The sequence below is a fragment of the Podarcis liolepis genome (assembly GCF_965112155.1).
Source record: "Podarcis liolepis genome assembly, chromosome: 12".
Lineage (NCBI taxonomy): Eukaryota > Metazoa > Chordata > Lepidosauria > Squamata > Lacertidae > Podarcis > Podarcis liolepis.
Genome location: NC_139563.1, coordinates 586,964 through 607,269, shown reverse-complemented (window position 1 = coordinate 607,269; position 20,306 = coordinate 586,964). Strand labels below are relative to the sequence as shown.

General features: G+C 52.7%; 1 protein-coding gene across 3 annotated transcripts; it reads left to right on the top strand.

Moving 5' to 3' along the window:
* Positions 1-906: 906 nt before the first annotated feature.
* On the top strand, positions 907-20,306 carry LOC310689412 (protein HEG homolog 1-like). Of its 3 annotated transcripts, none has more exons than XM_083467097.1 (12): positions 907-1,067; positions 1,818-1,937; positions 2,676-2,801; positions 6,606-6,724; positions 8,194-8,252; positions 9,798-9,964; positions 11,082-11,210; positions 11,595-11,637; positions 13,964-14,001; positions 14,251-14,329; positions 16,263-16,422; positions 19,319-20,306. In XM_083467097.1, the coding sequence occupies exons 1-12, from the start codon at positions 995-997 to the stop codon at positions 19,472-19,474; spliced, it is 1,269 nt and encodes a 422-aa protein (XP_083323223.1). In that variant the 5' UTR covers positions 907-994; the 3' UTR covers positions 19,475-20,306. The 3 variants fall into 3 exon arrangements, with proteins under 3 accessions (XP_083323223.1, XP_083323222.1, XP_083323224.1); XM_083467096.1 differs by having other exon boundaries at positions 918-1,067; positions 6,611-6,724; XM_083467098.1 differs by lacking the exons at positions 13,964-14,001; positions 14,251-14,329 and having other exon boundaries at positions 918-1,067; positions 6,611-6,724.

The following is a 20,306-nucleotide window of genomic DNA, read 5'->3' as shown; positions in this document are numbered from 1 at the left end:
TTCCCCTTCTCCATTTTTGCAATACTCCTCACAAAACTTCTTGCAACCCTACAAACGTCGTCTGATCTTCACAAATACTTTTCAAATAGTCCGTAAATTTACTCCAGTCTTCCATGAATTTCCGGTCCCGCAGGTTTCGAATCCTTCCTGTTAGTTTATCCAGTTCTGCATAGTCCATTAACTTCATCCTCCATTCTTCAAGCATCGGTAATTCTTCTTGCTTCCATTTTGGGGCCAGTAACATCCTTGCTGCTGTTACTGCATATAAAAAGAGCTTACGTTCCTCAGAACCCGCCTTCCTCCGTGGCTCCTTCCTGCCTTGCAGGCGGGTTGGACTAGATGACCCGGTGGGGTCCCTTCCACCTCTGCAATTCGAGGGTGCTCTGGGGCTGAGAGCGCCCCTTCCATCCCCAGATGGGGCAGCCAGGGCCGGATGCACGTCTAAGCTAAACAGGTTCTAGCTTAGGGCCCCACTCTCTTGGGGGGGGATTAAAGGGGGAAAAACTCTGGTTTTACATTTCCAAAATATAAGAAAACAAATAAAATAAAACCTCCATGCAGCAACCGTGTTTTGTGTTGTGTCGGCTCCTCTTGGTTATGTGCAAATGGCTTCCGATACCTATGAGATCCATATAGGTATCTATTCCAACACAAAAAAGCGACAATTTGTTGTTGGAAAAGGGCAGCTGGACATGGAAAGCCCCCCTATTACCTCCAGGAGCCCCTCAGGGCCTCATCCAACCTCAATCCGGCCCCGGGGGCAGCTGCCTCTTCCTGCCTGGCCGGGGTCAGACTAGATGACCCGGTGGGGTCCCTCCCTTTTCCCCTCTGCCTGTCCCCGAGCTCCCTTGGGCGACCCTCCGGCCAGGCAGCCCCCTGGAATCTCCTCCCCTCCGGGGATTGGAGGAGGCGCCCTGGCCGCGTTAATGAGTGCCAGGTGTGGGGTCAGCGCCCTCCTCTTCCTTCGCCCCACGGATCCCGGGCGGCCAGGAGGATGTGGGGGGGCGTCTGCTGGCTCGTGGCCGCCTTGCAGGTGGGGCTGGGGGCCGCCTGGGGGCCGCGGGCAGGTAAGTGGCCGGGGGGGGGAAGGGGGGCTGCTGCGCTCCGGGAGGGGCCTCATCCTGCAGCCTCTCTTGGGGGGCTGGCTCAGTGGGGCAGCAGTTGCAGCCCCTGGAGGGGCCCTATCCTGCCACTCTGGCCTGGACCTGCTCCGCTAGGGGAGAAGGGAAGAGCTCGCTGGTGCCTCTGGGATGGAAAGACAAAAAGGGAACTTTAATCTGCATTAATTCCTGGTTTTTAGGATTCCTGGTTTGGGATTTGAAATCCTCCAGAGGCTGAAAGTCCCTCCAGTGAGATGGTTCCCCCCTCCTTTTCCCCCTTCTTCTTTCTCTCTCTCTCTCTCTCTCTGGATGGGTTCCAGCTTTTGAGCATTACCTCTGAGGAACCGAATGCGGGTTATGCAATCTGGATCTGCGTCAGCTGTTCCCAAGCTTTTTTGGGCCTCCGCCCCCTCAGCTCCACCAACTCACCCCCTGTGCTCACTGCCCTATAAAAAGCACCATTCTCCATAGCGGTTGCATAACCCACTGAAGGAGGATAATTGGAAGGGGACCCAAGGGCCATCTAGTCCAACCCCCCGTGATGCCATGAAATTTGAAATGGTTGCAATTACTCAAAGTCCAGTTAAAGATTAAATCAGCAGAATGGATGATCTCAGTGCAGCCAGCTTGCCAGAGCCTGATAGGGGCATGGCTGCATCTTGGCAAGGGTGCCTGGGTGTCGCAGAGCTGCTGCCAACGACCTTCCATCTCTTTCAGAGCCCAGTGCAGCCAACTGGTCAGCAGGATCAGACCCTCCCAGCCCCAGCCCTCCGACATGGACCACGCCACTCCCCGGGTCAACGGGCAGCAGTGGGGCTGGTGCCCCAGGAGAGCAGGGTAAAGCTGAGCGGCTCTTTGCTTGGGGGTGAGACTTGGGGGTGCAGTTAGACTCGCAGTGTTTCCCAACCTTGGGCCTCCAGCTGTTTTTGAACTACAATTCCCATCATCCCTGACCACTGGTCTTGCTAGCTAGGGATGATGGGAGTTGTAGTCCAAAAACAGCTGGAGGCCCAAGGTTGGGAAACAGAGATAGAGGAACCCTCCCTAGCCCGGGTGTCGTGCAGTCGTTTCACACTACAACTCCCATCAGCCCCTGCCTCCTGCCTCCATGCTGGCTGGGGATGCTGGGAGATGTAGTCCCAAACCCAGAATCCGAGAGGCCCTCCAATCTCCACTTAAAAACTTCCACGGAAGGAGAGCCAACAATCTGCTCCGCCGTCAAGCAGCTCTTGCCCGAAGGAAGTTATTCCTAAGGTTTAGTCGGAATCTCATTTCTTGCCACTTGAAGCCATGGGTTCGAGTCCTGCTTTCTGGAGCAGCGGAAAGCAAAAATTTGAAGGTGGCTCTCACATCCTCTCTCTGCCTCCTCCAGCAAAGATGCTCCTCCTTTGTTCTGATCAAACTCAGGGGAGGCGAACCTTTGGCCCTTCCCCTCTTCCCGAACTACAACTCCCAGCAAGCACAGCAGCGGGAGTTGTAGTTCAGCAACGCCTGGAAGAGGCTCTCCAGTGTTTCAACTTCCCTTTCCCATGGGGGGGGGGTCTTCCTGTCTTCTGACTCTCTGTGTTCCCCCAGAGCCCCCCGCCTGCAGGGGAGAGGAGGACTGCCCCCCTTGGAGCAGCTGTGAGGAGCAGGCCGGGCGCAACTCCTGCCGCTGTGGGCTGGGCTACCACCTCAGCCCCACCCTGGGCTGTGTGCCAGGTAAGCGGGCAGAGCTTGGGTTCGGGGTTTGAATTGTGTGTATAAAGGTGAGTGGGCTGGCCTTTCTGAGCAGCCTTAGCGAGGAAGAGCAGAGCAAGGGCCCTCCTTGATTGATTGATTGATTGATTGATTGCCTTTATATCCTCCCTTTTTCTCCTAATAATAATAATAATAATAATAATAATAATAATTTATTATTTATACCCCGTCCATTTGACTGGATCTTCCCAGCCACCCTGGGCGACCGCCAATCAAATATCAAAAACAATACAGCGTCAGACATTAAAAACTTCCCTAAACAGGGCTGCCTTCAGATGTCTTCTGAAAGTCAGATAGTTGCTTATTTCCTTGACATCTGATAGGAAGGGTTAGGGTGTTCCACCGGGTGGGTGCCACCACTGACAAGGCCCTCTACCTGGTTGCCTGTAACTTGGCTTCTCGCAGTGAGGGAACCGCCAGAAGGCCCTCGGAGCTGGACCTCAGTGTCCAGGCTGAACGATGGGGGTGGAGACGCTCCTTCAGGTATACTGGACCTTTGAGGCCGTTGAGGGCTTTCAAGGTCAGCACCAACACTCTGAATTGTGCTCGGAAACGTACTGGGAGCAAATGTAGGTCTTTCAGCACCGGTGTTATGTGGTCTCGGCAGCCGCTCCCAGTCACCAACCTAGCTGCCACATTCTGGATTAGTTGTAGTTTCCGGGTCACCTTCAAAGGTAGCCCCACATAGAGCGCATTGCAGTAGTCCAAGCGAGAGATAACTAGAGCATGCACCACTCTGGTGAGACAGTCCGCAGGCAGGAAGGGTCTCATCCTGTGTACCAGATGGAGCTGGTATAACATTGCCCCCAGCTCCCAGCCCCTCTAGACGGTCCAGGAGGCTGTTATGGTTGATGGTATCAAAAGCCACTGAGAGATCCAGCAGAACTAGGAAACAGCTCTCACCTTTGTCCCTCGCCGCTCCAAAGAGCTGAAGGTGACTGCCTCTTAATCCCCACAAGAGCCCTGCAAGGTAGGCTAGGCTGAGAGATTGTGACCGGCCCAAGGAGCCGGCCCCTTCCTGCTGCTTAAGTCCAGGGGTCAAGTAAAGTCACAGAAAGCCAAGGGGGTCTCTGGGATCATAGAACCGGAATTAACAGTTGGGAGGGCCCTCCAAGAGTCATCTAGTCCAACCCCCTGCAAGGCAGGAATCAGCTAAAGCTGAAGGCTGAATGTGGGCCTTGCTGCTTACACTCACAGAATTACTGTAGAGTTGGAAAGGCTCCCAAAGGTCGTCTAGCCCCCTCCCCAAATAAGATATTTTGCTATTTTATCACTTGCTGCTTCCGGCCCTGGTCTCCTTTGGGAGGGCGGATGGGTTTAAATGTAAAATGCAAAGGAATAATGTCCTGTAGGGACTCTGGGACAGACTCCTTCCTTGGAGGCTTTTAAGCAGAGGTTGGATGACTGTCTGTCAGGGATGCTTGAGCTGAGATTCCTGCCTTGCAGGGGGTTGGACTGGATGACCCTTGGGGGTCCCTTGCCATTTGACCATTCTAGGATTCTGTGAAAACTCAGGAGCATCAGGGAGGACAACTGAATGACCGGCCTGTGGCTTGAGATGGAGGGGAGCGCAATGGCCTCACCTGTCCTCTAGAGGGCGATGGTGGTCCTCTCCTTTTCGGGATGGGGGGAAATGAAGAGTGGAGAAAGTGCTTTTCCTCTCTCTTGTGGGGCTGCAGAGGCTCCCCCCTCCTGTTTCCTCTGCCTCCAATGGGCTCCCCTTCCTGGTGTGGGGAGCTGGGCATACATGGTGTTGGCCCCAATCCACACCTCTCCTGAGGTGCTTCCCCACCGCCCTGAAATATACTGGGAGTTGAGAGTGGATTTCATGCTCTTTATTCAGCTCATTGGTGAGGAGGAGGAATGGAAGTTCCCCCAGAATGTCTGCTTTATATACATTATTTACACAATGGGCCCCACGTGATTGGCTAATTCCGGGATTCTCCTGTAGGCCAATCAGGTTGCGAATTCACTTCCACATGGAGTTGGATTGGGCTGCTCCTGTGGACCAATCAGACTACTGCATTTTGGATCCTATTCAACTCAGTACAGTGGTACCTCAGGTTACATACGCTTCAGGTTACAGACTCCGCTAACCCAGAAATAGTGCTTCAGGTTAAGAACTTTGCTTCAGGATGAGAACAGAAATCGTGCTCTGGCGGCGCAGCGGCAGCGGGAGGCCCCATTAGCTAAAGTGGTGCTTCAGGTTAAGAACGGACCTCCGGAATGAATTAAGTACTTAACCCGAGGTACCACTGTACATAACACCCCCAAGCCACATGTCAGCTGTATGAAGACCCCTGTGCCCCACTCTCTACTCACGGGGGGGGGGGCAGGGACACAGACAGATGGACTGTGAATGTGTCCAGTGACTGGAAATGCGATGGGGAAAGGGACCAAGAATGGGTGCGCAGCCTCGTTCTGCTCCGCCTTGTGCTTAAGCCTTTCTCTCCCCCCCCCCATAAATATCCCCCACACTGACGTCCGCTTGGCTCCATTTCAAAGGATGGGGGGGGGGTTGGACTAGATGACCCCTGGGTCTCTCCCAGCGCTACGATTCCGTGATCAGCCTTTCTCCAGCCTGGTTGAAAAGGCAGCATAAAAACAAAAAAGGAATGGCAAGACAAACTGTTAAGAGTCTGTTGAGCTGGCTAGATTAAGAGAGGCAATTAGAGATCACACTAGACAAGAGTTTCAAAAAGCATGGGGGAAATGCGGAGAATACTTCACAAAACACTGCCCTAAAATACGTACCTGGACTTGTTTCGATTAATGTCTGCAGGAGATTTTGTGGATATTTAAGTTATAATTAGAAAAATCTTAATGGTCATTCATAAAGGAAACAGCTTATAAGAAGTAAATAAGGAGGCCAGATACAGGATAAAGGAAGTCTTTTATTTGGTTGTTTGTATTGTTGTATGTTATGCTTATTGTGTTTCTGTATTGGGGGGGGTGGAGGGTTTATGTTACGTTGTAAATGAAATTTCTAATAAAAATTCAAAAAATTAAAGAAAAGGCAGCAATAAGGACCGTGCTAATCTTCTCTGTATCGTTCCAATTTCAGTATACGTGCTGCATATACAGAAACAATGTACTGTAATGAACTCACTTGCAGGATTTGATTAAGACACTTACAATTAAAAAATAGAAAATATAAATAGGAGGGTAAAACGTTAAGAACATGTCAATAAGGTAGGATTTCAATTTCAATATACAAGGTGTAGAAAATTACATGCAGAAGAAAATGAATAAGTGATAAACCAGAAAGGGAAGTTGGGGGAAGGGGAATAGAAATGTAAAATGCAATTTGTGTTTTTATTTTGTTTTTATTTAGTATTGATTATTGTAAATTTTGTTGGAAAACTTTTAATAAAAATAATTCTGAAAAGAAAAGAAAAGGCACCCTAAGGAGAGCCTGCAGGATCTGCCCAATGGCCCAACTTGGCCAGCATCCTGTTCTCCCAGACACCCGTGATGGGAAACCCCCAAGTGGGATCCGAGTGCGAGAGCAACCCTCTCTCCTCCTGGGGTTTCCATAGAGGGGATTCAAAGCGTTTCTGCCTGCGACTGGGGAGGGCAGAGCGGAGCCATCCTGGCCAGGAGCCATCGAGAGCCGCCTCCACAAAGTTGTCCACCCTTCTGCTGAAGCCACCTAGGCCTCCTGTGGCAGGGAGGTCTGCAGTTTGACAATGTGCTCTGGCTTCTCCTCCCCCCCCCGCCTTGTTCTGATCCCACTTCTGCCCCCTCCCTCTCTCTCTTGCCAAGTCAAGGCCTTCCCCGGCCGGCTCTCGCTGTGGGATTCGAGAAGCCCCGACTGGTCGCTGCCGGGCATCACCTCAGCCGAGTCGCAGCTGCCGTGGGTCACCCTCCAGATCCAGAGATCGGTAAGGGACGCCCCCCCTCCCCAATTGGCTGAAGGCTCTATGGGTCCCCATTTGCAGCAGCCAGCTCCTTGTGTGTCCCCCCCCCTCCGGCCTTCGTGGTCAGCGGCTTTTAGGGATTCTTCCCCTACCCTCTGCCCTCCCCACCACATCCTGGATTATTCATTTGTTTCATACAATTCATTTTTCCCCCTTTTTAAGCCATTCTGGGGGGCTTTCCCCTTTAGCTCAGAGGAAGAACAGAACAGAATAGAATAGAATTTATTATTTATACCCCACCCATCTGGCTGGGTTTCCCAACAAAGTATTAAAATACAGTAGTCTGTTAAACATTAAAAGCTTCCCTAAAGAGGGCTGCCTTCAGATGTCTTCTAAAATTCTGGTAGTTGGTTTTCTCTTTGACATCTAACGGGAGGGAGTTCCACAGGGAGGGTGCCACCACTGAGAAGGCCCTCTGCCTGGTTCCCTGTAACTTGGCTTCTCACAGTGAGGGAACCGCCAGAAGGCCCTCAGAGCTGGACCTCAGTGTCTGGGTAGAATGATGGGGGTGGAGACGCTCCTTCAGGTCTACTGGACTGAGGCCGTTTAGGGCTTTAAAGGTCAGCACCAACACTTTGAATTGTGCTCGGAAACGTACTGGGAGCCAATGTAGGTCTTTCAAGACCGGTGTTATGTGGTCTCGGCGGCCGCTCCCAGTCACCAGTCTGGCTGCCGCGTTCTGGATTAGTTGTAGTTTCCGGGTCACCTTCAAAGGTAGCCCCACATAGAGCGCATTGCAGTAGTCCAAGCGGGAGATAACCAGAGCATGCACCACTCTGGCGAGACAGTCTGTGGGCAGGTAGGGTCTCATCCTGCGTACCAGATGGAGCTGGGAGACAGCTGCCCTGGACACGGATTTAACCTGTGCCTCCATGGTCAGCTGTGAGTCCAAAATGTCTCCCAGGCTGTGCACCTGGTCCTTCAGGGGCACAGTTACCCCATTCAGAACCAGGGAGTCCCCCACACCCGCCCGCCCCGTCCCCCCAAAACAGTACTTCTGTCTTGTCAGGATTCAACCTCAATCTGTTAGCTGCCATCCATCCTCCAACTGCCTCCAGACACTCACGCAGGACCTTCACCGCCTTCACTGGTTCTGATTTAAAAGAGAGGTAGAGCTGGGTATCATCTGCATATTGATGGACACCCAGCCCAAACCCCCTGATGATCTCTCCCAGCGGCTTCATATAGTTATTAAAAAGCATGGGGGAGAGGACAGAACCCTGAGGCACCCCACAAGTGAGGGCCCAGGGGTCTGAACACTCATCCCCCCCCCACTTTCTGAACACGGCCCAGGAAGGAAGAGGGGGGAGCCAGTCCATGGCAGTAGCCTCTTCGCTGAGAGCAGTGGTCTGGGACTTGGGGGGGGGCATGGTGGGAATTCGGAGTTCCATTGTGGCCTGCTTCTCTCCCCCCCCCCCAATTTTTCTCCCCAGTTCCAACACATCCTGGGGCACCTCGATGGCTACCTGGGCTCTTCTGCCAGAGACCTGAAGTAAGTGAGGGGCTGAAGTAAATGTCGGGGGGGGGGTCAGGGTGCTTGGGGTTGGGTTCCTGCCCCCACCTCTAAAACGAGGTGTCCATGTGCATCCATCTGCCTGCTTGCCACTGTGGGGGGGGGGATCACGGCAAGACTGATATCATAGAATGGTGGGATTGGGGCCCCAAGAGGTCCTCTAGTCTAACCCTCTGCGATCCAGGAATTCACAAGGAAAGCATCCCTGACAGGGTCATCCAACCTCTGCCTTAAAACCTCCAAGGAAGGCGAGTCCACCACCTGCACTATCAATTAATCATTTTAGTTTTTTAAATTATATTTCTGCGCCATTTTTCTTTCAGATGAATCCCAAAGCAGCTTACAAACAATAATTAGCAATGACAGGGCGGAGCATCACCGATCCACATGAATCATATAGAATAATCCACAAATCAGCCAGAGAAACACTTGCAATCTATAATTTGTTGCTAACAAAGCAACGACTCAAAAATAAGCTAAACGCCACACAGCCCTGTCATGTGATTAACAAATCAATATAACATTTATACTCCATGAAACAGTATTAATGACATTAATGGAATAGTGGCCAGGAGATAAATAAACACACTCCCTGCCCCACGGCTCATAATATTCCACTTTTCAGCGCATTAAAATACCCATAGCCAGGGGGCCTGTGGCAGAGAGACCCCCGAAGGCTCCTGGGGCTGGAGGTGGGGCAGAGCAGGTGAAACCAACCCCCCCCCATGGCAAACGGAGTCTCTCTCACCCCACATGTGCCCCCTTGACCGCTGAGATCTGCTCCAGGTGCCACATCCTGCCCTTTCCCTGCATTTCATGTGGCAGTTCCTGCCCTTGGGAACTCCCTGCCTCTTGACATCAAGCAGTCGCCTTCCCCGTTCTCTGCTATAAGCATCCTTCTATTGACAGGCCACTCGGAGGCCCAGAACATTGAGGTGGCTTTCATCTGTTTTAGTATTCTAATTTTCGTATGTTTTAAAGTGTGGCTGCAATTTTTTCGTTTTGAGTTTTGCTTTCCCCCCCTCTCCAGTCAAACAGTGTATAAATTTTATGAAATAAGTAAAGAAATAAATAAGTTACATTTCTGGGGGGGAAATTTTTATTAGGCATATCAACATAACATTTTATCCAAAGTACACCATCCTCATTCCCCCTCCCCAAAAAGAAAAATCCCAAGAGACTCCGCTCCTCTCTCTGGTTTCTCAGCGCATGTTATTCTCTGCGTCTTATAAAATTGTAAAAATCCTTAATTGCTCTATCAATATGTTAGTAAAGAAGTAAATAAGACCAGGGGAGCTGGCAGTCCCGGATCATGGCCTCCCTCTGCTTCCCCCGTCTCCACAAAGCACATTTTCTGTGCGCCCACAGAGCTTTGTAAACCCGGCGACAGCCCTATAAGGCGGGCTGGTTTGGAGGGTGGCTGTTCACCCCAGTGAAGGCAGGTGATGGAGGGAGAAGGAAGGGAGTGAGGGGGCTGGGGCAGGCAGAACCCCCCCTGACCCCCCCTCACCTGTCGCTCCCCAGGTGGCCCTGCTCCGAAGTGACCCTGTTCCACCATTTCTCCGCCCGGGCGCCAGTCACCAGCCGGCAGGTGGCGGAGGCCGTGGCCACGTTCCGGGCACAGTGCCACAACAGCAGCCACATGGGAGGCCCCACATGTGCTCTCCTGCGCCAGACGGGCCCCTACCAGAGTGAGTGGAAGGGAGCACGGGGGTGGGGGAAGGTCCGGGTCTGTCAGGGCAAGGGAGGTGGGGGGGGGTGGCTGGCAGGCCTGGCGCTTGAGAAGGCAGGAGGGGGTCCTTTCTGGGTGCTAAGCCTGCAACCCCCCAATTGTGGCCCATAATTATTATTATTTATTATTTATATCCCACCCATCTGGCTGGGTTTCCCCAGCCACTCTGGGTGGCTTCCAACAGGAGACTAAAAACAGAATAAAACTTCAAACATTAAAAACTTCCCTAAAGAGGGCTGCCTTTAGATGTCTTCTGAAATTCTGGGAGTTGTTCTTCTCTTTGACATCTGCTGGGAGGGCGTTCCACAGGGTGGGCGCCACCACCGAGAAGGCCCTCTGCCTGGTTCCCTGTAACCTCGCTTCTCACAGGGAGGGAACCGCCAGAAGGCCCTCGGAGCTGGACCTCAGTGTCCAGGCTGAACGATGGGGACGGAGATGCTCCTTCAGGTCTACTGGGCTGAGGCCATTTAGGGCTTTCAAGTTCAGCACCAACACTTTGACTTGTGCTCAGAAATGTACTGGGAGCCAGTGTAGGTCTTTCAGGACTGGTGTTATGTGGTCTCTGCAGCCACTCTGTTCCCAGTCTAGCTGCCGCAGACTGTTAGGGGGGGTGTCCTCCCTGCGACTGGGCTGCCCACCTTTAGAGAAGGACATTGCGGAGTTGGAAAAGGATGGCAGAAGAGCCTGACGTTGGGGACTTTTAGTTTGGGGAAAAGGCTTGTAAGAAACACGCCCTGGTCGGAGTTATAATCCGTAAAATTCAGAGGAGTAATTCGTAGCGCAGAGAAAGCCAAGACGGAGAAGCTTTTCTCCCTCGTAGTGCTAAAAGTCTGGGGCATCCTGTGAGTCAGATAAAGGAAAGCAGAGTTGAACTGTGGGACTCCCTGCCTCATGAGACAGGGATGGCCACCAAGTGGGCTTCCAAAGAGGAGAAGGCAAATTCTTGGAGGAGGAGGAGGAGTTGGAAGGGAGAGTTGCTCTTGTGCTGGGACCCTGCCTGCGGGTCTCCCCCCGAGGAGGCTGGTCTCGCTGGGCCCCTTTGGGCCGGATCCTGCAGCCTCGCTCTCTCTCTGCAGGCCTGAGCCTCTGCCTCTTTGACGTCTGCGACTCCCTCTCCACCAGCTGCCACTTCCAAGACGGCCTCGTCCGATGCACCTGCCAGCCTGGCCACTTCCAGGCGCACCCAGCCGACCGCACCTGCGCAGGTGTGGCTCCCCGGGGGGGGGAGGGAGGGAGGGATCCTGGGCCGGCCCTCCAAGGGGTTTCCAGGCTCCCAGCCAGATGGGAGGGGCAGGGACCCAGCACCCCCACCCCGAAACCCTGGGAGGCAGAGGAGACCCCCAGTCAGAGGGGGGGTGGGAGGGGGTCTTCCCTTAAGGACGTGTGAACTGGCCCCTTGGTCATCACTGCCTGGATGGGTGGGAAGGGGGGTCGTGGGGCAGAGCACCACTTGGGGGGCACGTCAGTTCCCCTTGTCTGGGATTCTTCAGCTCAGACCTCTGTGTTTCAGGGGGTTGGGCTGGATGACCCCTGAGGTCCCTCCTGTGATTCATGCTTGTTCTCTCTCTTCTCCCTCCTGCGCCCCAAAGAATGCAGCAGTGGATTTTGGCTGCAGAACGGCACCTGCACCAGGTGAGTTTCCCGGGGGGGGGTGTCCCTGTGGCGACTTGCCAGGGGCGGGGGCACCTCCTTCCACCTCCCTCTGAAAGGGAGCCCCCCAGCAGGGCCTGAGCGCAGCGGCCCCCTCCCCAGACCCCCCTCACTTATTGTGGCTGTTACTTCCCCCCACCCCATAAAAAAACAAGCCAGCAGCAAGCAGTGGCATACCAAGGTCAGCTGGGACCCGGTGCGGAAAATTTATTGTCACCCCCCACCCCAACTGAAATTATTAAAAGAAGGGAAAATGAGAGACTTGGGCAGGTGTCCCATTTTGCAGGAGGCGTGAGAGGCAGGCCTTGTCCCTCTTGGGCCCCCCCCCCCGGGGGGGGAGTTGTCCCTGTCTGCCTGCAGGACACAAACATCCCCCTCCTGTCCCAGGACAATGTCTGGGCCCCATCCAGACTCTTCCCTCAAGGGGTGCATTGCGGAGGAGGTCTGGGGGTGCCCTGGCTCCATCCCAAGAGGTCTCTGGCCATGTGCAGAATTCCCCTGAGGTTCCGGCAGGGAAAAGTCCCTGCAGGCTGCGAAAGGCTCCCTTTGAGACGACCTTGGAGGTTTCTTGCAACATTTTATGACCGCTCTCTATCTCCTCTGCTGAGGTGGCTCCGGGCTGGACCTGCCCTGGGGGGCAAACTCCATCTCCCTGCCTTCTGCTCCTCCTGGCTTTTTCTTTTTGGGGGGGGGGGGTGGCTACCAGGAAGTGCCTTTTGCAGCTGCTTCCATTTCTGACCTCCTCTCGTCTTCTTCTTCCTCCCTCCCTGAGCTGCCCCTCCAGGACCAGGTGGGCTCCAGGGTCTGGGCAGAAGCTGCAGGGTCTTCTCCCACCTCATTCTTCCCCTGAGCCAGCGGCAGAAGGGGACCTGGAGGCCGTAGGATCAGACCCAAAGGGCCCCACCTGCTCCAGCCTCCTCTTCTCATCCCTTTTTTAAAAATACATTTTTATTGGTTTTTTTAACATATCATTTCCAACAATCATATAACATAACTTCTTATCTTATACAATATTTTAGACTTCCATCAACACCTCTGATGATTTTTCATTCTTGATCACTTATTCTGCATTTCTTAATTTCTCTATTACTCCTAATTATCATTAACTAATAACTCTCCTCCTCGTCTTTCTTGCAATATTTCAAATAGTCCTCCTTACAAAACTTCTTGCAGTCTCTAGCCTCCTCTTCTCACGATGGCCACCCGGATGCCCCCCAGGGAAACCCACAAGCTCATGGCTACCCATCACCCTCTTACAGAATCACAGCGTTGTCCAGGTGGGAAGGACCCCCAAAGGCCATCTAGTCCAGCCCCCTGCAATGCAGGAATCTCAACTAGATCACGCGTGACAGGCGGCCGTCCAACCTCTGCTTCCCCTCCTCCTTCATGAATTTGTCTCATCCTCTTTTCAAGCCATCCCGGTTGGTCGCTGTCACTTTCTCCCACAGCAGAGTTCCACAGGTTAACTGTATTGCATGAAGGACTTTATTTTATCCATTTGAACCCCAGGTTCCCCTGTTATGAGAGAGACTCCTCTCTCTGCCTTCTCCATGCCATTCCTCATTTTGTAAACTTCTTTATTTTTATTTTTTTTAAATGATTTTTATTGAGTTTTCTTTAACACAAACAAAACAAAATAAATGCACTGAAGTTCTACAGTCCTATGTGCACTTATTTTCCCAACGCTCCGTCGAGCACAGACTTCCCTCCCTCCCTTCAACAAGTTTTCATAGTAATCTTTCATTTTTCGCAGGTTCTCCATAACATCCTATTCACATCATAAGATTTATTTTAATCCTACTACAGTTTTTAAACTTCTACAATTATTACGTATATACTCCACAAATTTACTCCACTCACTTCTGAACTTCGTTTCCTCTTGGTTACGGATCCTGCGGGTCAGTTTGCTAATTCCACATATTCAACCATTTTTGTCTGCCACTCCACTAATGTTGGTATTTCCTGAGTTTTCTATTTTGGGGCTCCTAAGACTCTGGCGGCAGTCGTAGCACACATGAATAATCTCTGGTCTGCATTTCTTATTTCAGCTCCTCTCAACCCCGGCAAAAAAGCTTCTGGGTTTTTTGGGGAATGTATATCTGAACAATTCGTCTTAAATCATATCCCTTTTTTTTTTCATTTTCTCACATGTCCACCCCATGTGAAAAAAATCTCCATCCTTCGCTTTACATTTCCAACATATAAACTTCTTTCGATGAGATTTCTGCCCTGCAAGGGGGGGTCCCTTCCAACTCCCCCATTCTATGACCCTACCTGCCTTAACCTTCCATCCCCTTTTCTCTCCCAGGTGTCCGTTTGGGTTCGGTGGTGCCGGCTGCCAGGAGCGTAAGTGCCCTCCCTGCCCCCTGCCCTCATGGGGCAAGTTGGTGCCCATTTCCCCCCCTCCTTAATCCCCCCTGGGCAAAGGAGCATGAGGGGGGCGCCCTGCAGTGGCCGGATCAGGCCAGAGGGACCCCCCTTGGCCAGCGTCCTGTCCTCCCCATGGCTCCTCTCTGGGGAGCGTAAGAGCCCTTCGGGGGGGGGCTTGGGCTCCCCTGGTTCCCCTTTGGGGCTGACTCCTCTCTGCCCCCCCAGCCTTCCTGCTGGCCTTGGTGGTGGTCTCTGGCCTCGCTGGTCTCCTGCTGCTGCTGCTCATCGCTGGGTCTCTTTCCAGGTAAGGGGGGGTGCGTCTCCCCAGGAAAAATCCCGCTCTCTGGCTACAGACCAGTTTGCCTCTTGCTCTCCCTGGAAGCCGCAGGAGGGGAGACAGCTGGTTCTGAGTGCGAATCCTGATAGAGGGTTTCCCCTAATGGGCATCTGGTTGGCCCTTGTGAAAAGAGGAGGCTGGACCTGATGGGCCTGATCCTGAAGCCAGGCTTGTCTGTTGCTCTTTTTTTTAAAAAAATAATTTTTTATTAGTTTTACATGAAGGTTATACACCATAACCTTTCACACATTAAAAAGGGGTTCTTTCGAACCTTGAAACCTCCTTCCTTCCCTCCCTGGGTTCCAGTTCTAAATTTTATTCCTGCATCTTTTGCTGAGTGCAATCTGTCTGTTATATAATCATAGTATCCAAAACCCATGTTACGTTACAAGCGTCACTGTATTGCTGCCAATGGTTTCAACTGTTTACAGTGATCTCTCAAATATGTTAGAAAGTTGTTCCAGTCTTTTAAGAATACTTGGTCTTCCTGGGTTCTGATCTCTCCCTTCAGTCTCGCCATTCCTGCATATTCCATCTTCTCTGCTTGGTCTTTCTCCTTCTTTCCATCTCTGTGCCAAGAGCATCCTTGCTGCTGTCATTGCATACATAAGCAGTCTTTTATTTTCTTTAGGTAGTTCCGCACCTATAATGCCTAACAAAAAAGCCTCTGGTTTGGGGACAAAAATCATCTTTAACATTTTTTCCCAACTCATTATATATCATTTTCCAGAAAGCTTTTACCACCCCATCGTCTTGTGCTCTTAACTCTCCTCGTCGCTCTGATTCCTTCATTGCATGTTCTTTCTCCTCGTGCAGAAGAACACAACTGGCCTCCTTGCCTTGGGGAGGGTGGGGGCTTTTGGGGGGACATTGCTGGCCCCTACCCTTGGCCCATGAGGGGAGACTAAACACAGCATCAGGGTGCCCGCCTGGAAACCAATGTGCCCCCCCCCCCCGTGGAAAGATGTGTGGATCCAGAATTGGCCTCCACAGTCACTTACAAACTCATTGTTCAAACCATGTTGATAGATAGATCATTTATTATGGTCATATTACTGCTGATAAAACACACTTGGGGGTACAATCCCAGAAGGAAAACAAACATTTAAAACGATGTACAACAATAAATTTAAAATTTATAAATGCAATAAGCGTATAGACACTTAAAACTTTAAGATAAGCTACCGCAGAGAGGTGACCCAGAGTCACCCATGGAACCGAGTTTGGGGATTTTCTTAACGAACTAGTTTGGGTCGGGGGATGGTCTGTGCCTACAGATCTGTACACAGAATCTGGCAACCATCTGGGTCGTCTTCTGATCTTTGCCTAACAGGAAAAGGTCAATTTTTTGCTTTTCCGGGAGGTCAGCGAGCCTCACCAGCAGGGGATCAGTGGTCTCACTATGTGCCTCTTCCTAAAAGGGACATCTAAAGAACAAGTGCTCTGGGCTTCCCTTCTCCCCCAATGAACAGGCGCAAAGTCTCTGAGCATGTGGGACTTTTTAAAGGATCCTTCAAGGACCGGCGAGGGCAGAACTTCTGACGAGTGTAAAAGCCCTTCTTGCATTTTTGGATACGAGAAAGAAGAGATATGCTGCCGGTGTGGCTATATATCTCTCAATTTCAATTGGATTTATAGAACCATGTTTATGGAAGACAATCTAACTTGGCTACGAGGGATCGCCAAAGAAAGAAGAAGAAGCAATGTGCCTCTTTTTTGGGGGGGAGGTGGAAGGAAAGACCCCCTTCTTGCCTAGTGAGCAATTGGGGGAGACTGAGCTGGCCAGGAGCCCTACTCTGGAGGACGAGGGGCTCCTCTTCCTCTTCCTCCTCCTTGGACCTCTCCTCCCTCCCCTGGGCTGCCCCCCCTCCCTCCCTCTCTCTTTCTCCCCTCCCCACAGAAGCACCCGGCCCCCCAAGGAGGACCTCAAGGAGACCCCTGACACCCCGCAGCTTCCCCTGCACGCCTCCTCCACCTTGAGCCTGCCCCGCGTGAGGCCTCCGTGGAGCCTGGAGGAGGCTGAGATGAGGAGAGGGGACCGCCTGTCCCTCTGGGGCCCGGTGAGCATTGCCGGGGGGGGGGTCAGGGGGGTCTGTCTTGTGTAACTCAGCCAAGGGGCACCTGGCGGTCTTCCCTGCCTTGGTTTCTACAAGAAGGGCAAAGAAGGGGGCAAGGCAGGAACACTCCCCTCCCCGCATGCCCACCCCCGTGCCCAAGAGGGGCAGGGTGCCCACTGCTGGGGGGAGGGGTGAGCCTTGGCGAAGCTGATCCAGTGAGGACGGGGCCGCCAGGAGCCAGTCCAAGACCCCCTCCCTTCATTTTGAAGGGAGCACAGTTCAAAGTGTTGGTGCTGACCTTGAAAGCCCTCAACGGCCTCAAGGGCCCAGTAGACCTGAAGGAGCATCTCTATCCCGGACACCAGGGTTCATCTCCCAAAGGCCTTCTGGCGGTTCCCTCCCTGCAAAAAGTGAGGTTACAGGAAATCAGGCTGAGGACCTTCTCGGTGGTGGCACCCACCCTGTGGAACAATCAGATGTCAAGGAAATAAACTACCAAACTTTTAGAAGACATCTGAAGGCTGCCCTGTTTAGGGAGACTTTTAATGTTTGATGTTTTATTCTGTTCTTAATGTTCTGTAGGGAGCCACCCAGAGTGACTGGGAAACCTAGCCAGATGGATGGGGTAATAATAATAATAATAATAATAATAATAATAATAATAATAATAATACTTATACTCCACCCATCTGTCTGGGTTTCCCCAGCCACTCTGGGCGGCTTCCAACAGGAGATTAAAGGTAAAGGGACCCCTGACCATTAGATCCAGTCATGGCCGACTCTGGGGTTGCGGCACTCATCTCGCTTTATTGGCCGAGGGAATCAGTGTACAGCTTCCGGGTCATGTGGCCAGCAGGACTAAGCCACTTTGACGTGCTTTCGAACTGCTAGGTGGGCAGGAGCAGGGACTGAGCAACGGGAGCTCACTCTGTCGCGGGGATTCGAACCGCCGACCTTCTGATTGGCAAGTCCTAGGCTCTGTGGTTTAACCCACAGCGCCACCCACATCAGTCATTAAAAAGCTTCCCTCACAGAGGGAAGCATTCACCACCCCGCAGAGCCCATTGCCCAGCCCTTCCCAGCTTGCTTTTATTAGCCAGGATGGGCAAGGATCAAGGAGACAGGTGGTTGGTTTCACGCGTCCAAGCAGCCTGTCTGCAGCCTCGGAGGTAACAGGTTGGAATCGATCCCATGCAACTTGACTAGACAGGACTCTAGCACTCTCCTGTCCAGGCCCCGCTCCCACAGTGGACAAATAAAATAAATTATTATTATTATTTGAACACATGGGATGGTTCAGGCTAAGGATGGGGACCCCCTGGTCCTCTGATGGCTGGACCCCAATTTCCACCACCATCATCCCTGGGACGAATGGGGTGTTCAGAGTGGGGTCATGCCTCTGATGGGGGGCACACTGTGCTGCTTCTGGGGCAGTTTGCCCACCTCCCTCCTGCACTCTGTTGACACCTGTGGCTCCCGGAAACTTCCAGCAGGTGACACTCCCAGAATGGCTGAACCAGGTGAGGGCAGCTGATGGGTCTCAGACCCAAAGGCAGTTTGGGACTTTGCCTGCGTGTGAAGACAGGCTCCAGCGGATGGGGCCCATGAGGCCAAGAGGTGGCCCAAGGCTCAAGAAGGTGGTTTCTGCAAGTGGGGGGCAGGTGGGGCTCATCAATCTGGGAAGGGAGCCCATCTAGGAGAAGGAAAACTCTGACCCTAAACCTCCACTGTCTTGTGGGACATCTTCAGGAGAAGAAAAGGCTGAGGGGTGAACCCTCCACAAAGGCAGAGTGAAGTCCCGAAGGCGGCTTGAAGGCGCCTTGTAATAATAATAATAATAATAATAATAATAATAATAATAATAATAATATATTTATACCCCACCCATCTGGCTGAGTTTCCGCAGCCACTCTGGGCGGCTCCCAATCAAGTGTTGAAAAATAATACAGCATTAAATATTAAAAACTTCCCTAAACAGGGCTGCCTTCAGATGTCTTTTAAAGATAAGCTAGCTGCTGATTTCCTTGACATCTGGTGGGAGGGCGTTCCACAGGGCAGGCGCCACCACCGAGAAGGCCCTCTGCCTGGTTCCCTGTAACCTCACTTCTTGCAGGGAGGGAACCGCCAGAAGGCCCTCGGAGCTGGACCTCAGTGTCCAGGCAGAACGATGGGGGTGGAGACGCCCCTTCAGGTCTACTGGGCCTTTGAGGCTGTTTGGGGATTTAAATGTCAGCACCAACACTCTGAATTGTGCTCGGAAACATACTGGGAGCCAATGTAGGTCTTTCAGGACCAGTGTTATGTGGTTTCGGCGGCCATTCCCAGTCACCAGTCTAGCTGCCGCATTCTGGGTTAATTGCAGTTTCTGAGTCACCTTCAAAGGGAGCCCCACGTAGAGCGCATGGCAGTAGTCCAAGCGGGAGATAACCAGAGCATGCACCACTCTGGCGAGACAGTCTTTCAGCGACTCCTGCAGGCCAGCTGGTGCCAAACGCCTTGCTCTGCTTTCCTTGGGACCCCGTCAGCCTGGCAAGAGGGGGGCCTTGCAACCTGGGCAGGCCAGGACCCCCAGGCCCCCTGCCCAGGCTTGCATCCCAGAGAGTTCACTCTGGGGCTGTTTATGCCGCTGTTCCACCCCCAGAGGTACACTCCATTGTCCCTCGAGACAGAGGGATGCCGCCTACATCCCTGCCTGTGGGCCATGTTGCAGGTTGGCGTCGAAGGAAGTGAAGTTCCCCTGGAGGGTCCAAAATGTGTCCCCCCCTCCACACTCCCCCAAATCCTTAGTTTAGTCCAGAGGACAGCCTGTCCCTCTGGCTGCGCAGGTGGGATCCTTGACAGGAGATGTGGGGCGCTGCCTGTCCCGCCCCCTGAGCCCCATTCATCTTGTGCCTTGCAGGACGTGGGGCAGCACCCGGCAAATGCCCCCCGGCTGAAGACGTTCCTGGGGTCCTCAAGCTCCCCGCCCTCCCCCCCACAGCCGCTGGGCGGCTGCCACAACCTTGTCTTTGTCAGCGACGCCGCCGAGGAGAAGGACAGGAGGAGCTATTTCTGAAGGAGGAGCTGGGGTCCCCTCTCTGCCCCCGTCAACCTGCTCCTGGATTTCCCCGGACAAGGGGGCGCCCACATCGGGTGCCAGGGCGGCATTCAGCCTTTCTGCTGCCAAGGATTTCTTCCCCACGAGGGTTTGGCTGCCACAAGACCCACAAAGTGGCCGAGGTGCCTGAGCTGAGGGTTTGAGGCTTCAGTCTGGATGAACGTCAGGGCTTTGAGTTATGGGGCAGCTGCGTTTTCCTTGCCCTGGACAGTTTGTTCTGGGGCGGGGTGGTTTTAAAAAACAACAACCTGAGAAATGGCCTTGGAAGCCGAGGCTGAGAAATGGCCGTGGGGCAGGGGCCGCTTTGCCCTTCCTGCTTGTCCTCTCAGGTTCACCCCAAACCTTCTTTCCTCATCTCTGTGGGGCAAACCGTAAAAGAGGGAAAGTGGATTTTGGGGTGTGGGGTTGGGGGGGGCAAATGGCAGGAGGAAAAGGCCAGACACAGAGATTGCTCTTCCACTTCCAATTGCAGGTTTGAGGCTGATCTTCCCTTTCCCAAAAGCCCCAAATAGCTGTCTCAAGAAATACCCAACTTCCTGCTCCTTATAACTCGGTCGTCAGGTTGCCCAGGAGCTCTTAGCCTTGTAGGACACCCCCAAAATGCAGGGGGGAGACTTCCGCAGCTGTTTTTTGGCCCTGGGAAAACAGGGATCTAAAGAATTGCTGGAATTTTTTAACTGAAATCCTCTTTGCTGTTTATTCTTAGATAACCATCTGTGTTTTAAACAACCCTTTTCTGTAAAATGGGTACACTTAAATAAACATCTTCTTTGCCAGTGTGCAAAAACAA

Bases quoted from the DNA above. Each gene is read 5' to 3' on its own strand.
- LOC310689412 (XM_083467096.1), top strand. From the start codon at position 927: ATGAGTGCCAGGTGTGGGGTCAGCGCCCTCCTCTTCCTTCGCCCCACG. The intron at 8,253-9,797 runs GTAAGTGAGGGG...GTCGCTCCCCAG, and splicing joins TCTTCTGCCAGAGACCTGAA to GTGGCCCTGCTCCGAAGTGA. The intron at 14,002-14,250 runs GTAAGTGCCCTC...CTGCCCCCCCAG, and splicing joins TGGTGCCGGCTGCCAGGAGC to CCTTCCTGCTGGCCTTGGTG.